Genomic DNA, 23,732 nt, shown 5'->3' with positions numbered 1-23,732 from the left:
AACAGAGGGCTGTTGCTTGCGCGTGTTGCTAAAGCCGTTTAGTACCTACATGCCGATGCCGTCATCCAGTCCCACATCACGCGAGTCAAAATTACCGCCATTGGAAGGGTTTCGCTCTTCACTAAAAACAAAAGCCGAGTATTTCCGTCCCACCTGACGAGTTTTCGGGTCATTTGACGGACCTACCATAAGATGCGCGCATTCTCCATTTTGCGTGTTTTTTCTTTCTGGACATCCCGCAATTCGCCCGATTTGGACAGACACCCAATAACTGCTTGAGTGCAACGCCAAGATGACTGCGCAGCGGGAATATGGCACCGTCAGCAAGGACGTGGGTGTCACGAACAGCGACACCGAGGGAGAGTCCAGCAAAGACACACGGATCTTGGTGCGTGACCTGACACATACAGACTAGGTGCCGGGGGTATGGGCTGACTGAGGACTTTTGCAGGAAAACCTAGGTTACAAACCTGTAAGTTGCAAAGATTATTATTGGACTTTCGTTAGCTGACTGGATTTGCAGGTGTTGCACAGAACGTTTAATGTTTTCCACAATTTTGCGACAACTTTTGGTGAGTTCCGCATCGGAAGCTCTCAACAGAACGCGCGCGCTAATTCAGCTTGACTAGCTGCTCTTTACTTCATTGGCGGTGTCCGCGTGACATTCTCGACTGGAATTGCAGCTGGCGGAAACTTGGCTTACTGGTAAGGTCAAATCCACACTGCGCTAGCTCAAGCATGCTCAACAACAAGCAGGACGAGTTTCATCGTTACATGCGTCTTCACATTCATTACCGCCGCTGTCATCGCAGAGATTTGCTCGTCGCTTCCTCTTGCTGGTTCTATCTACCTGTGGGCTGCTGAAGCTGGAGGGCCCAAGTATGGAAGACTGCTTGGTTTCATTGTTGCGTGGTGGAGTACCACTGCGTGGACAACGTTCTGTGCCAGTGAGTTTTGAGTTCCGAGTTCAGAACCTGTTGTCAACTCTATGACGCATAGACTTACAAAGCTTCAGGCAACACTCAGGGAGCTGTCAACTACATGCTTTCGGTCAGTTACCGCTTAACTCCGAATATGGCTGGAAGTATTCTTGCTGATGAGTTGACAGGAAATCGTCGTCTTCAACTTGGACTTCCCGTCTGACAGCTCAAGTATCAAGTTCAGGGCGGTCCAATGGGCTGCGACTGAAGTAATGCTTGCCGCTGCCGCAATTTGGAACTTGCTGCCGCGTAGGTTGTTCATGTCAGTGTCACTGTAACGCTGCTAACAGCAGCCCAGCTCGCTATTTCAAATGGATTTTCTACCTGTCCACTGGCTTTGTCCTGTTGGACTTTGTGCTGAACATGATCTGGTTGCCCATTGCCACGAAGAACACCATCGGCTTTCGCTCAGCTCATGACGCCTTCTTGACGACCTACAACGGCACCGGCGCCCCTGACGGATGGAACTGGTGTCTCTCGTATCTTGCCACTGCGGGTATTCTCATTGGCTTCGACGCCTCTGGGCATGTTGCGGAAGAAACCAAGAACGCTAGTATCGCGGCTGCACAAGGCATCTTCTGGAGTACTGTGACCAGCGGCATTGGCGGTTTCATTGTCGTCATTCTTTTCCTGTTTTGTGTTGTAAGTCTAAATCACACAGATCAGCGGGTATGTGTGCTGACTTGATGCAGCCCGACGCGGATACCCTCTTCTCGTACGGTGGTGCTCAGCCGTTCGTGCCCTTGTACGCTGCCATTCTTGGCCAGAGGGCACACATCTTTATGAACATCATCTGCATCATTGCTTTGTGGTTTGTGAGTCACGTTTGGACCCTCATAACGCAGAAGGAAGGCTGACCCTTCCCAGAACACTGCTATCGCTGTCCTCGCCGCCTCTCGCCTGGTCTTCGCCGTTGCTCGCGATGGTGTCCTGCCATACTCCTCCTGGGTTTCCAAGGTCGTCGACGGCCAACCCAGGAACGCGATTCTCGTCGTGTGGGGAGTCGCTTCCGTCATCACTTGCACGATCCTCCCATCTTCCGTGGCCTTCACCTCGCTGGTCTCCGCGGCAGGTGTACCGTCGGCGGCCGCCTACGGTCTCATCTGTCTAGGCAGACTTTTCCTGACTCCCAAGACATTCCCCAAGCCGGCGTGGAGTCTTGGAAAATGGAGTCGCCCATTTCAGGCGATCGCCGTCTTATGGAATGGCTGGGTTGTGGCGGTGCTGTTCTCCCCATATGCATTTCCTGTAGAGGCGTCAACGCTCAACTACGCCCCGGTCATCATGGGCATTGTCACCATTTTCGCGGTGTTCTCATGGTGGTTTATCCCTGCTGAGAAGTGGCTGCCCTCTCAGCGTATCCAGGAGACGTTGGATGCCGGAGAGAGACCGTTGGTCGAGCATTAGGCTATCCTTCCTGTTGAGCAACATGAGGTTTGAAGCTTTGTGAGGCTGCCAAAGTTCAAACTGAACTACAATCGTTGGTTCATTAAGTTTCTGATTCCCTGGAAAGACCATACACAACCCGACATAGACTACATACATAATATTCTCTGGTAATAGAACACGAGTTGAAAGAGATCTAAGCACCCTTGAACTATTTCGTAGCAGCCTTTCCAAATTAAGGAAGTTTAGATGCCATGATACAAGACTAGGCTTGTCCAGGAGAACAGACAACTCCGTTTGTAAATCGATCAAAAAGATCACCTTGATGGACATGTACGCTTGTTACCACCCCTATGTGGCCAAGTAGCAAAAGGTATTCGTCCGGACCGCAAGGTACTTCAATTTTCTTTTTTGTTTGCCCAAAAACAAGGTCGCGGTCGCACCCTGAAACACCCAAACGCCAGCGAGCACTTACTTTCGCAAAACTTTAGAAGCTCCTCAGTCTCAAAATCTCCAACCTCGTGGACATCTGCAATCTACTTCACTTTGCCGAACTGCAATATCAACATTTCATGAGCGACAAGCAACAACATCGAGAACATTCTACAACGCCAAGTACCGAAATGGCCACCCAGACATTCCACCAGTTTCCCATGCTGCCCGGAGAGATGCGAGACCAAATCTGGGATCTCGCAGTTCGCCAGCCCGGCTACCGAGGCGTCCACATCTTCACCTACATCGATGAAAACAACTACCGCGACCATCGGCCTACTTCTAACACATTTCCTCGGCACCTAGCAAAGAAGATGGGCGACGATCGCCGATTCGTTGGCGCACCGACTCCCGCCAACGACACAGCCCCGCACTCCTGGACCGCGGGAAATCCGTCAACGTACGTCGTCGATGGAGGCGTCCTCACCGCCTGCAAAGAGTCTTATATGGCAATGTGCCGTCGCTATAACGCCGGAAAGTGATCCAAGTATGTCGACGCTTGTTCAAAAGTAACGGACGCGATACAACACTCGCACCTACCGGAATTCACTGTAAAAATAGATGAATTCCCGGCAATGTTCAGCGTCGACAGTCGTGGAAGCCCCCAGTGCTTCATGGTTCTTCCCTGCCAGGACCTAGTACTTCTGCAGGTGTGGGACGTCATCATAGACACTGAATGGGTGATAACCAAGCTCCTGCCATTTGCACCCCGGCTAGTCGGGAGCAGCATGGTCAAACACATAGCCCTCGAATTCAACAGTTCATTAACCATCGATGGCCTCCGAGAATATCAGTATTTTTGGAGACGCGATTTTAACAACGGACTTAAAGGAATTTACCGCGATTATCCCGATAACATGGATAAAACGACTTGGCTGAAATATCACAGGCTGGTTTCGGCCATGAAGAGTTGGACGTCATCCCCGGATACGAGGCTCTGGCTCGTCGATCGTCGACTGCGCCAAAAGCAAACCGTCCTCGACGCGCAGGCATCGTACTATGTATTTGAAAAAATTGATGAAACGAGCCACGAGCGTCTCGTTTTCGAGGCCGAAGACAGCTCATACTTCGGTCTTCCGAATCTTTGCGCTTGAGAATTTTGCGAATACGAAGATAAGACGAATGAAACGACGACAATGTGGGAGTTCATATCCGTGTTGGACGATATTGCCGGGTATCAGCTGTTGAAAGAGAGAGACCAACATTATCAAATCGGAGCCCATGCTGACTTACATACTTTCGGGGTCTTGGTTTGTGAGCCTAAGCACTAATGTCACAAATAACCTCCAGAATCTGATCAATTTTCGATCTCTCAAGACTCAAAATCGCGAACGCAGACGAGATCTAGCAACCATTGAGAGGGGGATTTGGGATGGCAGGGGAGTCCAGGGTGCCTTCTTCAGTTTTATATCCGCAATTTGACACCTCGATGGATAAAGTGCTTCTCATTTAAACTCATAGTTATGATCTCTTGAATGTGTGAATGTCCCGTGAGGGAGTTCAGTCTTGTCCTGTGGCTTTGTTACGCGCCACCCTGTACTGTACAAACAACCGTCCGTTCCCCTTTCCATTTCCCGTGCGGTTCCATGAGTCAAGTCTTTGAGCGAATACCAAAAAAAGCAGTTGTCCCATCCCATATGTTCACTCGGAATGCCGTTGTCCAGAAGACCGAGTCTTAGTCAATACCGCGCGCGTCCTCAACTCATAGCGGTCTTGCTGCAAGCCACCAGACCTTCTGGCCATTGCTCCTTGCCGCGATACCTTCCCCCCTCTTCCACAACTTCACACTGAAATCTTCGTATGGGTCAATCGCCTCGTCTGTCATCCCGAAATCCTTCAACTGCGGTGCCCAACTTTGCACTTGTCCCAGAACTGCCTTCAGTATCGCCACGAAGGCGAGGCCATGCCCGCTTCCATCCAAATCCCGATGCATCGTCTCAAAGTCTGTTCCGCACTGTTTCTGTCGACAGGAAAGGAGTATCAGGTAGGCGTGGACCATTTCGTGGATCGCGATTTGGATGACTTCTCGGAGCGAAAGCGCCTCCGTCTTGCCGTCCGCATGGTGGCGGACCGTGCTCAAACGGATGGAGACGCTCGGGCTCGGACTGGTGTTGCGTAGTCCAGGCTTAGTCCGGAGAGCCTGAGTCCACCCCACGCGACCCCGCCATTGTCCGATTTCGAGAAGCACCGGATGCGAGGCGTGGTTCAGGTGGGTTGTGGGGAAGAGCAGGCCGGGAAAGCAGAGCTCATCGATCAATTTCATGAGGGTAAAAATCGTGCTGGCTGAAACGATTTTCGGGCTTTTGTCGGGTCCTTGTTTTGATAGAATGCGGGCGACGGTATCTCTCAACGGTTTCTCGCGGGCGGTCCATTGCACTTGTCCGGCGATGCTCTCGGCTAACGTTATTGCGACGTCGTTTATGTTGTGTGACTGCGTCTGTACCAGGTGATCGTTCTTTCGGAATATCAAGGAGGAGTGTTGGCAGCGCGGTGGCGAATTTCTCGATCTCTTCTGTGATTCTGCCATCTTAAAATTGCTGCAACGGTCGAAATGATGTTTGGCAATTGTTCGAGTTTGAAGTGATGTGGTGACAGGTCCGTTTTGTAAGTTTTGTTTCTTGCACCTTGACGCGCTTGGGTGCGTCTGGCGCAGCTGCCAGATGTCGCAGCGTTGGGCACGTTCCTTCCTTCCCATATGGTTGTGTAGGAAGGGTCAAAGAAGGTGCCTGGGCTCATTCCTAGGACTCAAATTCCGACCGCAGTCAGTGCCGCGGGGTAGTCTTGATGGGTTTGGGAAGTTCTGCGCGTCCCGCGTAGCATGGTGAAAGAAACATGGTTATGTGCTGGGAAGGAGGGACGAGGGAAAGCAGTGGTGTGTACTGCTTTGGTTTAGAATTGATGATATGATATGTAGAAAGCCTGGCCAGGCCAGGGAAGAAGAGTCTAAGATGATGGGAAAGGGATTACAAAGTAGTAGTCCGTCCGTATGTTGAGCCGAAAAGATGCACCTGGTAGATTCCGCATGGAGGACCGCCGCCGCCGCCAAAACCATTGATAACACCGTCGCCATGCTAATATGCTTTTCAAACTTGACGCGCCATTGTGCCGACCCGCGAAACAAATGAAAGTAAATATACAATGACTGGCGATGCCGCTGATGCATTCCGGCATCCCCTAACGTATGGTGATGATGGAGCTGGGGCTGCTGTCGTAGCTTAAGACCAGCCCTCGTCGGTCATCGGGACGGGCCCATCGCCCGTCGTGTGAGTCATAATGTCGTTCGTGGTGAGCAGATGAGTGTCTGCTAGAGGCGTAGTCGTCGGGGAAGTAGAGTCGTCCACGTGTCTCGCGGATCTCGCCTTCCTCCAACGGCTCCACTTCTTCAAATTCCCCCTCAGTCGTGGTCGGGATCGTCGATGTGGGACTACTACCCCGACTGACAGGAAAGTATTCTGGGTGGTCATTGATGCAAAAATCCCAACGATCCTGGTGGTGGGGGCGTGGTCTGTCATGTTCGTAGGATCGGTGCTCGTAGTAAATGTGCTGATGAGGCGAAAGGTACTCCTGAGAGCTGTGGAAGATGGCCCGAGGAGACGCCTCAGGAAATGTCGGCCCGTGACCGCAGGAGCGACCTTCGTCCTCACGGAAGTGCTCTAGGTCAGCTTCCATGTCGCGGAGGTGCAGGTTGTCCGACCCAGCCCAGATATCGATGAGCTCTGCGATTCTCCGAAATCCTGGCGTGTGTCCACCGCAGTGACGAGCCTTGATGCCGCACTTGATGAATAGGTAGCTGTGAATAAGTTCGTGTAAAAACGTTGAGATGAGAAGCCGTCGATTGTACTTCTTATCTTTCAAGATTGGGTTCGATAGCACAATGAGGGTCTCAAATCCTCCCATCTTGGAACGTCGAAGAGCTGTGGTGCCGATGATGTGGTCCTTGTACTGGGCGCTGGACGCATGAGACCAATCCCAGGTGACTCGCTGAGAAAGACAGTTGTGAAAGAAAATCTCATTTGCCGCAGAGAAGATACTCTCCAACGCGGCGTTGTCGATGGAGAACTCGGCGTGGCGTGACCGTGGTTGAATGAGCGACCTCAAAATCCTCTCCCGCTGCGTGTCTTTCGCTCGGCGCCGGTTGAGGTGCAATCGATCCTCCACCATTCGGGCGGCAGCATCATCGTCCAGAAGTTTCGAGTCCTCATCTTCGGCGAGGTTATAAATGCTGGTGTCGGATGAGATTGATAAACCTGATGCGGTCCTTTCCATGGCTGATGGGCTGACATCGGGTTCCGCACATTCGGGCGTGGGCGGTGTCGGCGATGTTTGCTCTCGGATAACCAGAAAAGACAGGTTTTGCACGGGAACAGAGCCGCGTGGTGGTGGTGGTGTACAGCCGGGGTCCGAGTCGGGAATGAGATGTGATAATCTCGGCCTCTTTGGCTGAGGAAATGCGTCCTGGTGGTCGTAGGTGTCGTAGAAATCGTCTTCATCAAGATGACCGATCCGTCGTTTGCCACCCATAATGTACAGGTCGGGACTCAGGGCATTGTCCTCGCCCTGGGACAGTGGCCTTGCCTCCCCTCCTACCACCCAAAACGCCATTGAACATGTCTGGAGAGTTGCAGATGGGTGTGAAAAGGTGAAAATGGATGGGAAAGGGCAAATCTCGGAGGATCGGGGTAGGAGAAGGGTTGGCAAGCCGGGGGGTTGAAAGTGAAATACGGGCGGCTTCGCACCCTGGAGTCATGTGCGCCCGGAAATCGCATTGAGCATGCCAGTGGAGAAGGGTGACGGACGACGGCGTCCGTCCAATGGCTGGGTACGGCAACTAACGAGGAATGGATAAGTCGGGAAGCCCATGCCAGAGAAACGAAACAAAGACAACGGTTTCGAGTAGGGTAGTGAGGCGAATGGGGGAGTGATGGGAATTCCTGCCAGAGAGCCAGAGAGCGTCTTCTCTGGGCGAACAACAGATGCATGGAGAGACCCAGCTCAGGGCCGCACAGCGTAGCATGGGCCGTCTAGGCCCCCTTGGCTGGCGCTCCAATGCAGAATCCCAACCAGCGGGACGAGGTTTTGGGGGTCGTTTGCGGTTTCGATAGGTTGGGTGGATGGCAGACGACCGTCGTACGAGCGGTGTGCAGGAGCTAAGGCGGATATGCGTGTGCGGCGTTGCGCATCGCAGATTTAGTGCGAGGTCCATCGCTGCCATCCACCGACCGGTGCAAGGAACGTGGCGTCGTCAGAGCCGTCTTGGTGTTGGAGCTCGACGAACCTACCCTCCCAGAGCTGCCAACCTTGCAAGCCTCGAAGGCTGCCATTGCACGCCTCAATCTCAATTGCCCTGAGCCGCCCTCCCTGCAAGCAAGACACAGCTCATGCTGCTGATGTTGATGACGCAGGAGACGTGGTGCTCGACGCCGTCTCACATATATGCAGTCCGTCAGCCAGACAGCCCTTCCAGACCTCGTGGCCGCACAGGAATCTCGAGATCACGAGTCCACCCGAAATCGATGGCTCGCCGGATGCAGTGCAGAGCGCGGGCGGAAGAGTCCAGGTCAGGTCGAGGCATTCGAGCGACCGCGGCGACGGCGACGGCGACGGCAACACAGCAGCACCTGCACTGCTGCAGCGCGAGGGATGGATGGCAAGGACGCACACCCGCTGGGGCGGTGGGGGGAACAACACTGGAAACTGGAAACTGGAGGCGTAGTGGTGGGCGGGAGGCGAGGGTCGGCCGTGTCCAACAGATCTGGTTGGGTTCGGCAACGGGGGGGCTGGACTTTTGCCGCCCATCATTGGCTGCGCGACCCCGGACTCGACCTCTCATTGGTTGCCTCACCCGTGCACATCGTCGTCGTCTGTGGTCGCCTCCTTTTTTCAAGGCTTCCAATATTTTGGAGATTGGATTGCCAACAACAGAAGTTGGAAGCCAACACCACTCTCACTCTTTCGCATCCCACCCTGGTCCGCCGTCCGCTCGCTCGCTCGTGCTGCCTATCCGTACGCTTGTCCATGACGACTCGGCCACAAAGACCCACGGAGCATCCTCCGACGCAGAGCCAAACAGACGACGAAGTCGACCAGGAAGCTGACTCCTACAACCCGTCGAGTACAGGGCAGGCGAGACACACGTCCGGTCGTTGTTGCACTGCGCCGCCATGCGATGCGATACGATGCGGTGTGCTTGCAATGCATGTGGTATCTCGGAACGTTTGTTGTTAATGCTGTTGATGCACATGGGACTGCGAATATCCACGAACGGGACCTGTCGATTGACAGAGGCATTTTGATGCTCGCTGCATTGGTGACACTCGCTGACGAAACAATGCTCTTCGCCCTGTCTTCGCCAGGTATGGGTCCCATCCTTCCTAGACACCGCTGATCTTTGCTGTCTCGGCGGGATGCCATTCAGGATCTTGCCTGCTCGCCCCCAGCTGGTGACTGGTGTTTCTGGGTTGAGCCCACGTCGAACCGAAGAAAGTATTCCCAGCTGCCCGGAGAGCTGTCTTTCGAGGCCCGCAACGCATTGAGTGCTTGCGTCTGTCATTCTTCGGTCCCTTAGGCTCGGACGAGACCTGTGAGCACGGACTGCGGGCAGGCCGAACTCTATCTGCTTGACTCTTTAATGCGCCAGCTTCTCCGAGTCTTGGGAAGGAAACCATCGATGCCTGTATCCCGACTTCCCCTCTCGGTAGATGAGGGGGAATTGGAGTTCGTCGTGCGATGCTGCCGTGCCGAGATCCATCACGATTGAGAGTAATGTTTCGTGTGTCGTGGATCGGCAACGAGCTAGCAGTGTCGATTGTCTAATTCCTAGGCTTGTACGATGACTTTGCCAAGCTGAATGTGATGGATTACAAGCCTCAAATGTTGATCTCGGTTGGTAGTGATTGACTAGTCTCACGACCGTTGCTTCGCTTGCCAAAGCAGCTGAAGCTTCAACGATCTGGAGGAAGGGAGATGGGAATGGAAAAGTGGCCCGGGATGGGCGCTACCGAGACACCATCAGGCTGGACGGGACCCTGATGGACCCTGAATGCGCTTCGTGACCACTATCGTCGCAAGTGCGGATAACTTCATGGCTGCCAAGATAGGGCGATGCTGAGAGTGAATCCGGGACGTAGGAGCCGACACACGGATGAGGAAAACGAGCCAGAAGATGGTCCAGGGTCCTGCCATGTCAAGAGGTGGAAGGATGACAGGGTCCATCGACCAGGGGGTGCTCTTATCGCGAATGATGAGCCTGGACTAGCCTCCTTGGGTCTAGACCCCGCTGACTAACCAGGAGGAGGTTGGTGTGCGTGCTCTTTCCAACGACATGTCGTTCCTTCCCCAAAAATTGTCGAGATGGAGATGGCCTCAACAGCGTTGTGAGGCGGCAACGCCTCAAAACCTTGAGAATAATAAGGCAGGTGCACCTTACAGCAGACTTTCCACCTGCATGAGGCTGTATCTCGTTTCTATTTTCGTCTTTTGATAATTTTTTCTTCCTTTTTTCCAATCGGGCTTTGTGGGAGGTTGTCAAAGCCCTGATCTTCAACAAGTGGAAGGAGCTGTGGACAAGGCTTTGTGACGCGCAAAAGAACCGACATGTTTATATGGTCCGAGCTTTACCAGTAGAGCCAATGTCATCGATTTCTTTGGCCTTGGGCTGTTTTTGTACATCGTGATTGACGCCGCTGGCGGATCTGGCGCGAATGGACTTACAAGCCAATCGAAATTGCCTGAGTAGACCAACTCCCGCATGATGATATATGCACCACTTACACACATTTTGAATGACATCTTCCAGCTTTCTAGATGAGCCCATCCTCAATCGTTCATGATATCAAGATGCGATGTTGTCGCAATATGCTTCTGGGTCCCACCTCGGTCCCATCATCCGCACTGACACTGATCCACAAGAAGCCTCCATCCTTGAACGGAAACATCCATCCATATGGGGTTGCGCACTTCCAATTGCCAGAATGAGCGGCGTAGATTCATCAAGACGTTGGTACGGAGTTCATGTGGACTGGGGGCTCAGCAAGAGTCCAAATTGACTTGCTGTGTATGCTGAAATAGATCCTCCCATCATGGCCTGGCAGTTGGACAACAGGTCTGATTGCACACCGTGAGCTCGCCAGGCTTTTAACTCTCATTATTGGGCATTTTCAGAAGACTGGCATCCTGGGCCGTGTTTAAGCGAGGCGCTGTCCTAGAAGCGAGTCCCGGGCTGAGCCATAGCAACCAGTATCACCACTCGCGGCCAACATCTCGAACCTGTCCAAAATCGACGCTCCTTCCTCCGTTGAAGACAGGAGCTACGCCAGGCAGCCGACCTCCCTCTCTTCTCTTCTCGCGACACAACTCTTTTTGCTCCGCCCACAACAAATTTTCCTTCCCACTCTCCCACTCTCCCACACTGCCACCACCACCTCTCCCATCTACAACAACGTGGGCGAGATTTATTCTTTCCACACCTTGTCGACCAAATTTTGGCAATCCTCCCCTCTTCACATCCCTTGACGACAGTCTTTCTGGCCTTGTTTTCCCCATTCACAAATTTCTTGCGCGTCTCCTTGTGGCACGTCCTTTGGGAGTCAAGCAGCTTTACTTCGGCAGTCCCGTCACAAGTCTGATTTGCACCCCTTCCTGATCAGATCACATTCTTTTCAGTATCAATATCTCCCAGAAGGCTTCGTCCGACACACATTTCATCTCTTTGAGATTGCTGCGCGAGACGATCTTCACCCCATCGCGCACTTTTTGGCCCCTTCACGAGAGGCAGAACTGAGGATCTGTTTTCAATACTTCACAAGCCGCAATCCCAGTCGATTCCACAATGGCTGACAAGCAGAAGACCAAAGAGGTAAAGCTTTTTCGCACCTTCTATTTTTATCCATCCCAAAGGCTTGATCCTAACGCCATGCAGCGCCCTGCCAAGCGCTCGCTCACTCCGAACCGCAACTTGTACAGCTCATTCAACGAAGCTCACCGGAACATTGCGCCGCCTACTCCCAAGCTTCCCTTCGAGACGGTCCTGGGAAACGGCCAGCGATTGACCCAAGAGCAGCTTGAGCAAGTTGAGCAGATTCTGAGTGATGCCAATCGGTCCAAGGATTCCCAGGAGCCAGAGAGCCAGGTGAAGACCGAGGAGACAGAGCTTCCCAGTACCAGCACTCAGTCCGGCAATGGCACCAACTTTACAACCCACTCCGCCCAATCTGCCGTTGAAGCCAAGAGAGAGACCATCAGCAAGGACCCTCGCGCCTCTTCTGTCTACCCATCTGATGATGAGTACGCCTTCATCGACACCTCGATCTCGTCTCTGCCCGAAGCCAAGGCCAAGCAAGAGCAGCCGCACCCTGCAGATGACCCATTCGCCAGCCGAAATGCCCTCGACAACTGGCAAGATTCCTCCTCCATCTATCCCAAGGACGCTATTTCTTTGGGTCAGGTATCTGATGATGAGCCCGTTCCCGAAGTCAAGCTCGAGCCCAGGTCGTCTCCCATCATGGCTTCACGCACCACTCTTCCTCCGCCTGTTGCCACGAGCTCCCAAGACCGCTCCCAGCAAAATCCGCAGTCTCACTTCGACGATCTTCCCAAGTGGAAGGACTCATTTGGCTACTTCGACACCACTCAGTCTAGCCAGAATGTCACGCGCTTTCCTATTTTTCTTGATCCCTTCACTGGTTGTTCCCGAGCTTCCCCCAGAATACCCCAGCCCCAGCCCCAGCCCCAGCCTGTTGCCAAAGCGGTGGAGACAAAGACTGGGGCAAAGCATAATGGCCAAGCCTCCAAAGCCTTAGAGAGTCGGTTCAACGCACAAGACAATGGCACGGCGTCCTCCAGCCGGCTCAACCCCTTTCACGCATTCTCAGGTTGTTCATCTCAAGAGTCTGAAGATGACGATTTTGAGGAACTCCAGCTCAAGTACAAGGAGAAGGTCACACGACTCAGTGCGGAGAAAGAAGTGTCTCAAGCTCTTCATCACGCTACTGGGATCAGTCAACCCTCATCCGGCCTTGTTGTGAACCGTACTCGTTCATCCCACACGCACGATCTTCGCAACTCGCCTAACAACCCAGCTAAGACTCAGCAGCAAGGATTCTACCATGCGCCAGCAATCCAGCCCTCCTGGAAGGTCACTTCATCTGGAGTCAAGGTTCCCGTTGCCACCCAGCACCATGGCCCAGACGACATCAATACGCCAGCAGCTGAACCCTACAGCGCTATTGACAACACCAACATGGCTGCCATGACTTCTACTGCAGATGAGAGAGCTGGTTTTGATGGAGAAGAAGATTGGCGCACTGTCACTGACGACCGCGAATTCCCCACTGGCGCTGTTGGCAGAGTCATGACTGGAAGCAGCATTGCCAACGTCTCTGACAGGGTCCTCATTCAGCATCCCAACGCCCACGAAGCTCGTCGCGCTCTATCCGCCACTGGCCCTTGGTGGAGAAGAACCGCAGGCACGCAGCCCGTGACGTCGCCATTGTCTCCTTTCCCCAACTTGGGTTTCCCTACACCCCCTCAGCCCACTATCCCTCCTAATCGTCGACAACAGGAGTGGCATGATGTGGAATTGGACTCCCTGAATCCTTCTCTGCAGCGCCCTGGCTCTCGTCCTCGCACCGACACAGGAGAAACATTCAGTGGCCTCTCCCAGTCCAAGTTCCCCTTCCCTCTAGTCTCTCGAGAGGATGCATCCAGAATCCAAGCTGTACGTCGCGCAAGTGGCCTGGAGGATCATACCTTGTCTGGCAGCCTCGTCTCACCTACCATGCGCCCCAATTCTTCCATTCAAGACAGCAGCTATGGTCTCTCTCGTCCCGACAACCGCAAGGATTCTGCCCATTCACAATTCAGTCAGACCAAGAACGGTAGCTACCACGAGGCCTTCTCTTGTAAGTACCCGCCCTTTTGTGCCCTACCTCCCTTTGCCCTGAGCCCTTTCACTACAAATTCTTTTGTGGCGAGGGCTTTCGATCCCTCCATCTTCTTCCTCCTTCCTCTTTCCGCCCACAACTTTCCCCATCTTCCAATTTTCCCTCCAACAACGCCTCTATTTCTCGTCGCTCAAAACAGCATCTGATTCTCTTCAAATAGCCCATTGCCAAAACACTTGGGGCAACCAGCCCACGTCGGGGCTGCCCGCGCGCCCTTCTCCTTTGCAGGAGAGGGCTCCTACCACGGCGAGCGGCAAGGCGGCTCGCGTCACACACCGAGCGGCCGCCGACGCCCTCGCCAACCAGCGGGCGCGGGAGGGCTCCCCCCATCTCTTCACAAGGGAGGGGGCCCGCGTCATCAGCACCGACGTGGAGCTGGCTGGCATTGCCGGCCCCAACATGCTCTCGGAGCGCGCGCAACGGCGCTCCAAGCTCTTCTACCGCGGGGTCATGGCCATCACCCTCGTCATCCCCTTCGTGGGATGGGCCATGACCTCGTGCAGAGCCGACTCGATGCTCGCGGCCATCACTCAAGGAGAGTGCTCTGGCCTCTCACATGGCAAAAGGCGCAACATGCGCATGATGATGTTCGGAGGCTTCGCCCTCTGGTGCATCGCGGTGGTCGTCGTACTCATCATTACGGCGGCCACCCGGCACTGAGCCACATGCTCTCGTTCTTTTTGTTTTTTGAACATTTGTTGGATTAAGTGAGTAGACTCCTTCGTCCCTCGTCGTCGTCCCTCACTAACCCATACATCACAGTTACGGCGGATACGACGACAATGACGAAGACGCACGGCGTCAAAGAATGACGATGGAATTTCTGGAGTTGGAGGAGGGTCCCTGCCTACGGGCATACCTAGTTATCATGGGTTTGGGTCGGCGGTCTGGTTCTCGGCTGGCTCGTTTCGTTTTGGTCGTTGGTTCGGTTTGGTTTGGTTTGGTTCGTTACTTCAGGCTACGGCCTCGTTCAGGAGAGGGGAGGCACCTGACCCTCCCCGTCTCAACTCATCGACGGTTCTATTCACACAATATTTTCGTTCCTCGTCTCCGTGATTCCCAGTGCATTTGCATGTGAAGCTACCGGAGAAGATGTTTGCCGTTCTCGCGGCGGAGCACAAGCTCTGGCGCGCCCCGTGAAGTCACCTGACAGGAGTTCCTGCTGTGAAGGCTTCTACGCGAGGGCCGAGACCTTGAATCAGCACGACTCTGCGGAATTCTAGCCTACCTAACGAGTCCTGCACTTTGACGCCATCTACATCTGAGAATGGCCGCAGCGGTTCCCAGTCTCTCGAACTCAGGGCGGGCGTCATCGGCAGAGGCGCAGAAAAGCCATCGCGCCCCTTAGAGCCACACAAATATGGGCTCTCGTATAAGGCAGCCCACGTTCCTCAAAAGGCAAGCTTTGCTGAGCCTGCTACGTCATACGTAGTTGCTCTGCTTCTTGCCTCGTTGGGCGACCCATCAAACGCCGCATGGGAAGGCGCCCAACCTGAAGCTACAACTGCGCTTTCCGTTTGACGCCATCCTGACCTTGAATCGGTAGCTCCTGCCGGTCTCATTGAGCTGCTGCATGGTCGCGAGCTGCCAGACCCACGTAAACGAAAATAGAATGGTGACCTGAGCCCACACATGCGAGGAGGCATGCAGCAATACCGAAGTGGAATACGATGAGAAAGACGACGGACTGCGGAATCCGCATTCGGACATGCGACGGCCGCCAGAGATTACCAAACATTCGCTGCTGAACTCAGCATTCTTGCAGTTCCAAACCAGTGATGGCAAACACCCCGCACATTGGCGTCTGGACCTCGTGATTTAGAGAGTGGGAATGTGTCTCAAGCCTACTTTAAATTTATACGTGCCTTGTTGTCAAAGCCATAATCATTGAAATACTGCGCGTTCTTCAGCCAGGGCAGTGGCCTGTAGCCAGTAGCGAAGCAATATTTGCCACCGCAAAATGAGCTTTCAAAGCATCATATCCTACCTTGGGTCTTGCCCCTCCTCGGGTCTTGCGTGAGGTCTCAAAGGCCAACCTGCCGACTTCGGCCACGTTTCTGGCATGTCTTGGCCGTCTGTAATGTATCATCTGTAGATTATTCGATCTGTACGCTGACGATGACGATACTGGACGACAGTTTTTAATCCGTCTGGCCTGCCTACCCAAGGATAAGCTGTCATGCTGTTACAAAGATTGATGAAGACTTGTGTGTATTCCCCCACCTGGTTGAAATGCTCGAATTCTTGGGCGGTTCATCTTGCCTCTCACAACCCTCGTACCTTTTTTTTTCTTCTACTGGCCTTCAATGGACGACTTGTGAAACGTACTCTCTTGTGACTCTATGCGATTCTCACTGAATTGTATTTAAGAACTGGGTTTCTGGTCAACATTTTCACAGCCGGACAATATACTCCATCGTTAGTATGATTTCGACATTGTAGAAGCTGATTGAGCTGCGTGCTTCACGCCGCAGCAGCACATTCATGTTGAAAGTGAAACCCATGATACCAAGCGCGACTGTTGCCAAATCACGAGCTGCGAAATTGCGTAATTGCCCTCTCTTTCGAAGTAGGACGTGGCGGACAACGGACACAACTGATGCATGGAACATTTATTGTGCAGCACGTGCTCGCCGAATAGCAGCTCGAACGACCCGAGGCGAACGGGAGTGTCCAGTACAGTTTCCATCCCATAGAGTGGACAGTGTATTGTCGCGGCTTATTTGAGAGATGCTGCAGCCCTCCTTTGAATACTAGCAGAGGCACTTCCAAAGCTATGGCGAGACATTTGAAAATTCAAGTTGGGAGAGATGATTTGAGATTGAAGGTATTCAAGTCTCAAACACTTTAATACTAAGGTGCCCAAAAGACAAATCACAAGGCGACCCAGTGCTTGTCTTCATCGAGGCCGAAGAAAGCTCGTGTTTCTGGGTACATCCAAGACGAACATGTACATTTACAGAGCTTCGGCGCCTACTTCGTGTGCAGTGATTGTCTGGATAATATGTGTCACGAATGAGTACAAAGACGCGGAACTTAAAGAAGGCGTTGACGATGAATCCCTCTCGTCTTTCCCAACGTCTGGACCGTGGAAACAAGGTAAATGCACACGCATACTGCTGTGGAACAAGAAGATTACAACTGCAATTCCAATCCTCCATCTCTGGCGTGATGATCCCTTTCTGTAAGGAGTTGCTTGTATACTGGCTGAGATGAGGCGGAAAGCCGTCAGAAATGAAGCATCGACGTCGGAACGGTAGTTGGCGTTGAAGTTTGCTCTAGGCAGGACCGCTCGAGCGATCCTGACTGCAATCTAAACCAGTTCCCACCCAATGCTGGAGGCATACCGTTGATACTTCGCGATAACATACGCATGCTTAGGTCGTAGGATATCCACGCGACGCAAGATTTTCCATCGAGGACTAACGAAGCTTAAAGGCATTGCTCAGCTCATTTCCTGCTTTTGCCGTCTTCTGTTTCGTTCTCCGGATATGGTATCTTTGTAGTATACTGCATGAGTATCCTTGTGATGAACTACACACGCGACACGGCGGCTTGATAATCTTGAAACTTCCTTCAGACTAAAAGTCGTAGACCAATAATGTTGTTTACTTGCCAAGCTACTGAGATGGTTCTCGAGTCAATCGATTATGAGTGAGGTCTCCTACAATGTTCACACCTTCTTATACGTCTGATTTTCAACCCAAAGCGGATTGCATTCACACAAATGAGGTACTGCAAGACGTGGCCGGCCTCACAAAGCACACACACATCACGTATACCACACAAAATGTCTTTCAGAAATGTGCTCTGCATTACATATTAACAGCATTGTATCTACCAACATCCACCGTCCCAATGCCAACTCTGCGAACTCATCGCTTAACCACGGCGGCGCGTGGTGGGAGCCTTCTTGGACGTGGCAGTCGAGGTAACCGACGGCGCAGCGATGCCAGGGGCCGCGGCGATGGGGACCTTCTGCTTGCCTTTGGCCTTGGCGGAGGGCGCGTTCCAGTAGTACGCCATCTGCGAGGCGAGGACGGCGTTGAGCAGGAAGCCCGCGATGAAGTTGTACAGGATGAGCTTGTCGTCGACCTCCTGGAGGGTGGTGAAGATGCGGGAGAGGGAGCCGAGGAGGTAGTTGAAGACCTGGGGGAACGAATTTGATTAGCATTGTGCTTACTGCACAACAGACAAGAGAGAAGACTTACAGCAAAAGCGCTGAGCTGTCCGGTGCCGCCCTCAGACCAGATCGCAAGAATCTGGGGAACCTTGCTCGCGACGCTCAGCACGCCCGCGCCGGCCTGGAGGTATCCCAGCGTCTGCATATCAACCAGGCCTCCGGCGAAGAGCGCGCCCATCGCTACAGCCAGGGCCGTGACGAAGACGGCCGCTAGGCCCGCGCGGCCGGTGTAGTTGAGCACGAGGACGGTGATGATGACGTTCTGGCCCATGATGAGCGCCGTCTCGCCGTAGGTGCTGAAGGGGAACTGGTTGCGGTAGTTGTAGGCGAGGGAGACGAGGTAAGAGGCGGTCTCGAGGAGGTAGGAGAGCACGGAGATGCCCTCGCCGGATTGCGAGGAGGTGAGCTTGCGGATCTGCGGCAGCTTGACGATGCTGGAGACGCCGACGATGCCCAGGCCGATGCCCTTGGACAGGCCGAGCTTGATGCAGTCTACATCCTCGACATTGATGTCCAGGAGGAGAGACTTGTAGCAGTGCTCGCCGATGATGGAGACGCCGAGGTCGCGGATCGGGGCGGGGAGGTTGTGCGTTACGGGCTGGAGGGCGGAGCGGACGGCGTCCATCGTGAAGGTCGGGCTGGGCGGGTTTGTGCCGGCGTGGCGTGAATGTTATTTGGAAAAAGATTTGTTCGAGGATCGCGGGCGATTCCAAATTTTGCGCCGGAAGGTTTGCGCCGGGAAGGTGCGGGCTGGTAGAGAGGTGGGAGACGAGCGAAGATTGTTGAGCTGACGTCCACACTGACACGACACGTTGACGGAAGGGTTGAGGTCACTGATCAACCCTGAAAAAGACGTAAGGGGTGGCAGGCAATTGGACCAGTCGGAAATTTTTGCGGGGAGCTAAGGTCCTAGCTAAGAACGAAGAAAGACTGCATGAAATAAAAGCCAAGTCGGCCACCACACACAGCAAACATCCCTGCCGACGACCACCATCCCATTCCCGATACGTTGCCCCCGCGTACCACGTTAAACCTCCGAATTCAGCAATAGCTTGATATCGAAATGCCTTTGTCGAGTCGACTGCAAGGCCGCGTGATGTAAAGCAGAAATGCCAGATCCATCGCAACATAGCTGCCACAACTGACAACCCCGGGCTAGCCAGAAGTTTACTTCTTCACAGCCTTGGATTGCTTCTTCTCAAACGCAGCGATCAAGTGCTTGCAGTTCGCGAGGTTCTCTTCGGGCTCCATAGTGTTCTCATTGTTGGAGTAGCCCTTCCACTTCACCTCGTACTTCTTCTGCTTCTTGCCCTTGGCGGGCTCAACGCCAACGATGCGCTCGACCTCATATTCATCGTCTTCGGACTCAGCTCGCACAGCAGTGGGACGCTTCTTGGGTGTCTTCTTCACCTGGGCTACACCTCTCGTGTGAGAGCTTGAGACCTTCAAGTATTGTTAGCCGTGTCTCTGCATATTGCCATTTCGAGTGAATGAAAGGGAAATACCTTTTTGGTCGCGTCGGTGTTCTTGCCCGAAGATCGGAGAGACCGTTTTTCGTCTGTAGGGACACTTCGATTAGCTTGCAAGATCTTGAGGCGTGCTGAAATGCGGTGTCTCTTGCTCTGAATGCTGTCTCTGGTGGGCTTGCTGGACGTTGTAGCAGCCTGGGTCTTTGAGGGACGACCTGGACCACGGCGCTTCGGAGGGTTAGCCTCAGCAGCGGCGATGTTCTTCCGGGGGCGGCCGCGACGGGGGGTCTGAACGGGGACCTCTTGATCATTGACCGCGTCGTTACCCTCTACGCTCTCTTCCTCCCCGTCGGTCTCGCTCTCATTCTGTCTTTCAGTGTCGTCCTCAAACTCTTTCTGTCTCTTAGGGTCGTCCTCAGTCTCGTCGCTGTTAACAGCATGGCCGTCGACGTTCGGGTTCTTCGACTTCTTGGCGGCCTGTGCTCTAGAGATGAATGTAACACCGGCTTTCTGTGTGTCGTTGGCAGAGGCTTGCTCGAACTTGCGCTTGGCTTTTCCCGCTACCCGAGACGTGGCGGGCAATTCTGGAGTGCCAAGAGGAGTGCCATACTGAGAAGACGAACCTCCTTGAAAAGCTTCCACCTCGTCGAGACGCACTACAGAGTCCTCACGCTTGATCTTCATCGGAGCCAGGGCGGGGCGGCCACGCTTGCGCTTCAGAGCGGGAGCGGCATCGTCGGCATCAGAGCTATTGTTTTTGATGCCTGGAATGATATCCGACGTGATCTGAGGGATGGTGTCATCCCCCATGTCGGCTTCCTGCTCGGCGCTGTCTTTCCATCAGTGCTCCGTCCAAAAATGGGGATGGGGTATCTGTTCTTACTGTTGCGCCGCCTCGGCGGCCAGCGCGGCGAGCTGTTCCTGGGTCATGGGCTCATCGCGTGCCTTAAACACCGTTTGCTTCGACATGTTGGCGATTATCGATGGGGTAAGGATGGTAGAAGTGGTAAGGCGTAGGAGCTGAGTAAGACAAGGCTATTGGGTTGATGCTCGTCGACGCCTCTGCGAGTCGCGTTCTTACGAGTCGCGTTGAGGTGAGAGTGATCTTAGGAGAAGTTTGGTGGCAGGGTGGGGTGAGAGAAGTAAATCTGAATTGTGCCTGAGGTACTCGTGAAAAGAGGGAAGGAGCGGGTGGCAGGAGCGGGTGAAAGGTCGCGCCTGCTGTCAATAGAGAGACCGCCTAGGTTCTCAGTCGAGGGAAGTTCCCAGCTAGCCAGCCGCTGACCAGGCCGTAAAAATTAGGAAAAGGGGGAAAAGGCACTGGGAAAATTTTGAAAACAGAATGCTTCACAACATAAGGAAATACAAAACAACTCTTTCTTTGATGCCGGCCGAAACAATGGAGGAACGGGCAAAGAAGATGGGAGGAGGTGACCAAGCTTCACCCTGCAGCCTTGTTGGGCGAAACACCACTGCTAGTAGCCTTTCGGACAACACAGTGTACGTAGGTATTTACTAGACAACAGAAGGTGCTGGTCGTATCAAAAGCGAGTAGTGCTTGGATCGAGCCAGCTTGACACCAGACCTCAAGCAGATGTGTCACACCGAATCTAGACCGACATGAAGCATGATTTGGCTGCCATGCGAATTTGCTGTCATGGCACTTTCCTGATGTTGGCTTTGTATCTCATCGTCCCGTGTTCCTTCTGCCATAACCCTATTAATCCAACTCTTCCACTCTGTTCTCTCCCAATTCATCAAAACGCCCTGATCTCACAGCTTGCTCCACTGGGTTCTGAATATCCACGATGCCTGTTCTTCTCAATCTGCTGGGCGTTAGTGTGGTGGACTGTATGCATGGACGAGCAAACTTACCTCTCAAACAACACAAAAAGCCTCTCGGCTTCTCTCTCTTTTTCTTCCTCTGTCATCTCAGGAACGTCGACGTCTTTCTCCTTGTCGATGAATTGACCCGTAATGGGGTTGACATGTCGCTGGCCATCTCCGCTGCTGAATGCCTCGGAAGCATTGGCGGGAATGGGGATGTTGTTCTGGAACAAGAAGCCGGACGCGAATCCGTAACCCACGTTTTCGACAAACTTGGACGCATCTTTGTCGGACATGTCGAAGAGCAGATGTGAGATGGCGTCTCGGAGTTGCGGGGTCATGGGGTTGGTAGAGTTACGCAGCAGTCTGGACGTCAGGGATGTACCACGGCCGAGAACCTCCTTTCTGTCCTCTTCAGTTGGGAGAAGAGTTGTGCGGATATACTTCTTCACTTCCTCAGGGGCACCATCGTGTACCCTCCGCAGGACGCCAACGAGGGGTGTCGTCAATTGCTCCAGCTCATTATCCGTGTACGCCTTCAATGACAGGTCCAACAGCTCGATCAGCCTCTCGGACACCTTCTTGGGCCCATTCTTTGGGTAGATGGACGACTGGATGTCCTCGTCCTCAAGCTTCAAGTTGAGAAGCGCGTTGACTAGGGAGTTGAAAGGAGGGTCAAGCGGCTTCTTGGGAGAGATGTCCTGCTTCCACAACAAGGCTATGATATGAGGTATGCTGGCCGTGAACGCGGATGCTTCAGAGGAGCAAAAGTGAGACACGTTGAACAGCAAGCGCAGAATCTCATTCAACGCCATGTCTTCCATAGGGTCGACGGGTGACTTATTCTGCCCCTTCGCAAGTAACTTTGCATGTTTGCCCAACTGCTCTACCACGGTCTCCGCGAGACCGTGCTTCTGGATGAGACCAAGGAGATCAATGTTCGTTTCGTAAGTCGTAAGGAAGATGACTCTGGAGGCGAGAAATTCATCATCAAAGCTGTCGCTCTTCAACTTCTTGCAAGCTTTATCCTCATAACCAAGATCAACGAACATCTGCCGGGTCTGGGGGTTCAGCAGCATCGCATTTGCAAGAACCCTCAATGCAGCTCTTGAGGTTGAGCTCGAGGGGCTATTGAAGGCATGCTTCGTGAGAATCTCAATACCCTGCGACGTGTCAGCTTTAGATGATAGTGCTGTGAATGAGAGGTCAAACCTCAGGAGTAAAGATGGGGCCGGCATCTCTAGGGTCCCGTCCATAGATCTTGAGCTCTTCCAGGGCGGCGTCTCGTTCTGCCAAAATCAGCCATATGAACTTTGGAAAGAGTATGGTCAAATTACTCACGCTGCGGAAGCAGGCTGACGCTCTTTAGATCCTCGCCAAGCTTGTTCATCAAGCTGGTGACGGCCTCGAGCTTCGCTGGACGGCGGTCAATTATAGGCTCGTCAGACCAGGATGGGCCGCAGGAGCATACCATTGCCAGTCAAGTTGGCCTGCATGAGGATCGGTTGGGACATGGCGCGGCGCGGGGGACCGGTCCTGGGGCCGGTCTCGGTAGTGGATTTGGAGCCGAGAGTAGTATGAGAAGCACAGATGTTGGACGTAGTGGCAGGCGACGACGCTCGACGAGCCTTTCGATCCTTGACATTTAGCATCCTCCTCAATATAGACACCATGATTTGGGGACAGGCCAGGCAATGGCGATGAAGACAAGGAACACACGGGATTACCTATGAGATGGAAAGATGAAAGATTTGGGTCTTTCTGGCGCTCGGCGGGAGACGATTGTACGGTCGTACAACTGGACGGGTAGGTGTGTCTGTGGTTGTGGCTCTTGACGTCGATTCAAGTGGCTTGATATTCTAGGCCCCCCAATGGCCCGAAGCTAGGTTCGATGCAGCGTTGAGATTCGATTTAAAGGGAAGCTCCGGCAGCGACGCTCCGAGCAGACGTTTTCGGGCGATTAAGCCTAGCTTTTGGGGAAGATCAGTTTGGTGCGGTCAGGTATTTCAATTTAAGCTCAGCTGAAGTGACGGATAATCATCCAGTGACAAAGGGGGATGAACCGGCCCAGACCACGAGACCTGACACTGGACAGCTCCTACGCTTCCGATCCACTGTTGTTACACAGAGCAGGACGTGGGGACGCCACAGTGGCTGCATTGCGCCAGGCGTTGACGCGAGCAACTTGACAGGCCGCCCCGGCTGCAGCGCCCGGACTGCTTCTTACCCCGGGCGGCTTCAGGGGGTAGATGGTGAGGTGGGTCTGCTCTATCACCAGCCGCAGTGGCACGGGTGGCTCAAGGATGAGCTAAGCAGGACAGTTAGCTAAGCAGAAGGCCATTCAACGCTTCAGTTGCTACAGCATTTTCACTGGCCATGCGAATCCCAGAAACGCACCCTGCGGTTTCCACTCATTCCAGTGCCCCACTTGGTCCGCCGGTCGCCGCCCAACCCC

General features: G+C 53.6%; 7 protein-coding genes across 7 annotated transcripts; 3 read left to right on the top strand and 4 right to left on the bottom strand.

The window, feature by feature from the left end:
• Positions 1–292: 292 nt before the first annotated feature.
• Positions 293–2,387, top strand: thi9 (Thiamine transporter thi9; the record flags this gene model as incomplete). The annotated part of the gene is made up of 10 exons (XM_032027608.1): positions 293–388; positions 452–472; positions 524–572; positions 630–705; positions 757–947; positions 1,016–1,050; positions 1,109–1,229; positions 1,279–1,622; positions 1,673–1,795; positions 1,848–2,387. The coding sequence occupies 10 exons, from the start codon at positions 293–295 to the stop codon at positions 2,385–2,387; spliced, it is 1,596 nt and encodes a 531-aa protein (XP_031876026.1).
• Positions 2,388–2,989: 602 nt separating this feature from the next.
• On the top strand, positions 2,990–3,340 carry CGGC5_v012223 (uncharacterized protein; the record flags this gene model as incomplete). The annotated part of the gene is made up of 1 exon (XM_032027607.1): positions 2,990–3,340. The coding sequence occupies one exon, from the start codon at positions 2,990–2,992 to the stop codon at positions 3,338–3,340; it is 351 nt and encodes a 116-aa protein (XP_031876027.1).
• Positions 3,341–6,032: 2,692 nt separating this feature from the next.
• Positions 6,033–7,379, bottom strand: CGGC5_v012222 (uncharacterized protein; the record flags this gene model as incomplete). Its single annotated transcript, XM_032027605.1, has 1 exon — positions 6,033–7,379. One exon carries the CDS (start codon positions 7,377–7,379, stop codon positions 6,033–6,035), a length of 1,347 nt encoding a protein of 448 aa, XP_031876029.1.
• Positions 7,380–11,685: 4,306 nt separating this feature from the next.
• CGGC5_v012221 (uncharacterized protein) lies at positions 11,686–14,458 on the top strand (the record flags this gene model as incomplete). The annotated part of the gene is made up of 3 exons (XM_032027604.1): positions 11,686–11,712; positions 11,776–13,756; positions 13,959–14,458. The coding sequence occupies 3 exons, from the start codon at positions 11,686–11,688 to the stop codon at positions 14,456–14,458; spliced, it is 2,508 nt and encodes an 835-aa protein (XP_031876030.1).
• Positions 14,459–17,680: 3,222 nt separating this feature from the next.
• On the bottom strand, positions 17,681–18,606 carry CGGC5_v012220 (Mannose-P-dolichol utilization defect 1 protein-like protein; the record flags this gene model as incomplete). The annotated part of the gene is made up of 2 exons (XM_032027603.1): positions 17,681–17,947; positions 18,010–18,606. 2 exons carry the CDS (start codon positions 18,604–18,606, stop codon positions 17,681–17,683), a joined length of 864 nt encoding a protein of 287 aa, XP_031876031.1.
• A 542-nt stretch (positions 18,607–19,148) lies between these two features.
• Positions 19,149–20,419, bottom strand: Mphosph8 (M-phase phosphoprotein 8; the record flags this gene model as incomplete). The annotated part of the gene is made up of 3 exons (XM_066152660.1): positions 19,149–19,424; positions 19,487–20,279; positions 20,334–20,419. The coding sequence occupies 3 exons, from the start codon at positions 20,417–20,419 to the stop codon at positions 19,149–19,151; spliced, it is 1,155 nt and encodes a 384-aa protein (XP_066007964.1).
• Positions 20,420–21,170: 751 nt separating this feature from the next.
• Positions 21,171–22,950, bottom strand: CGGC5_v012218 (Synembryn-like protein; the record flags this gene model as incomplete). Its single annotated transcript, XM_066152659.1, has 5 exons — positions 21,171–21,276; positions 21,326–22,440; positions 22,490–22,566; positions 22,619–22,693; positions 22,749–22,950. The coding sequence occupies 5 exons, from the start codon at positions 22,948–22,950 to the stop codon at positions 21,171–21,173; spliced, it is 1,575 nt and encodes a 524-aa protein (XP_066007965.1).
• Positions 22,951–23,732: the final 782 nt, after the last annotated feature.

Source organism: Colletotrichum fructicola (genome assembly GCF_000319635.2).
Source record: "Colletotrichum fructicola Nara gc5 chromosome Unknown KSG_Nara_v1_contig07, whole genome shotgun sequence".
Classification (NCBI taxonomy): Eukaryota; Fungi; Ascomycota; class Sordariomycetes; order Glomerellales; family Glomerellaceae; genus Colletotrichum; species Colletotrichum fructicola.
Note: the sequence above shows the minus strand (reverse complement) of the source record. Positions and strands in the feature narration are given on the sequence as shown.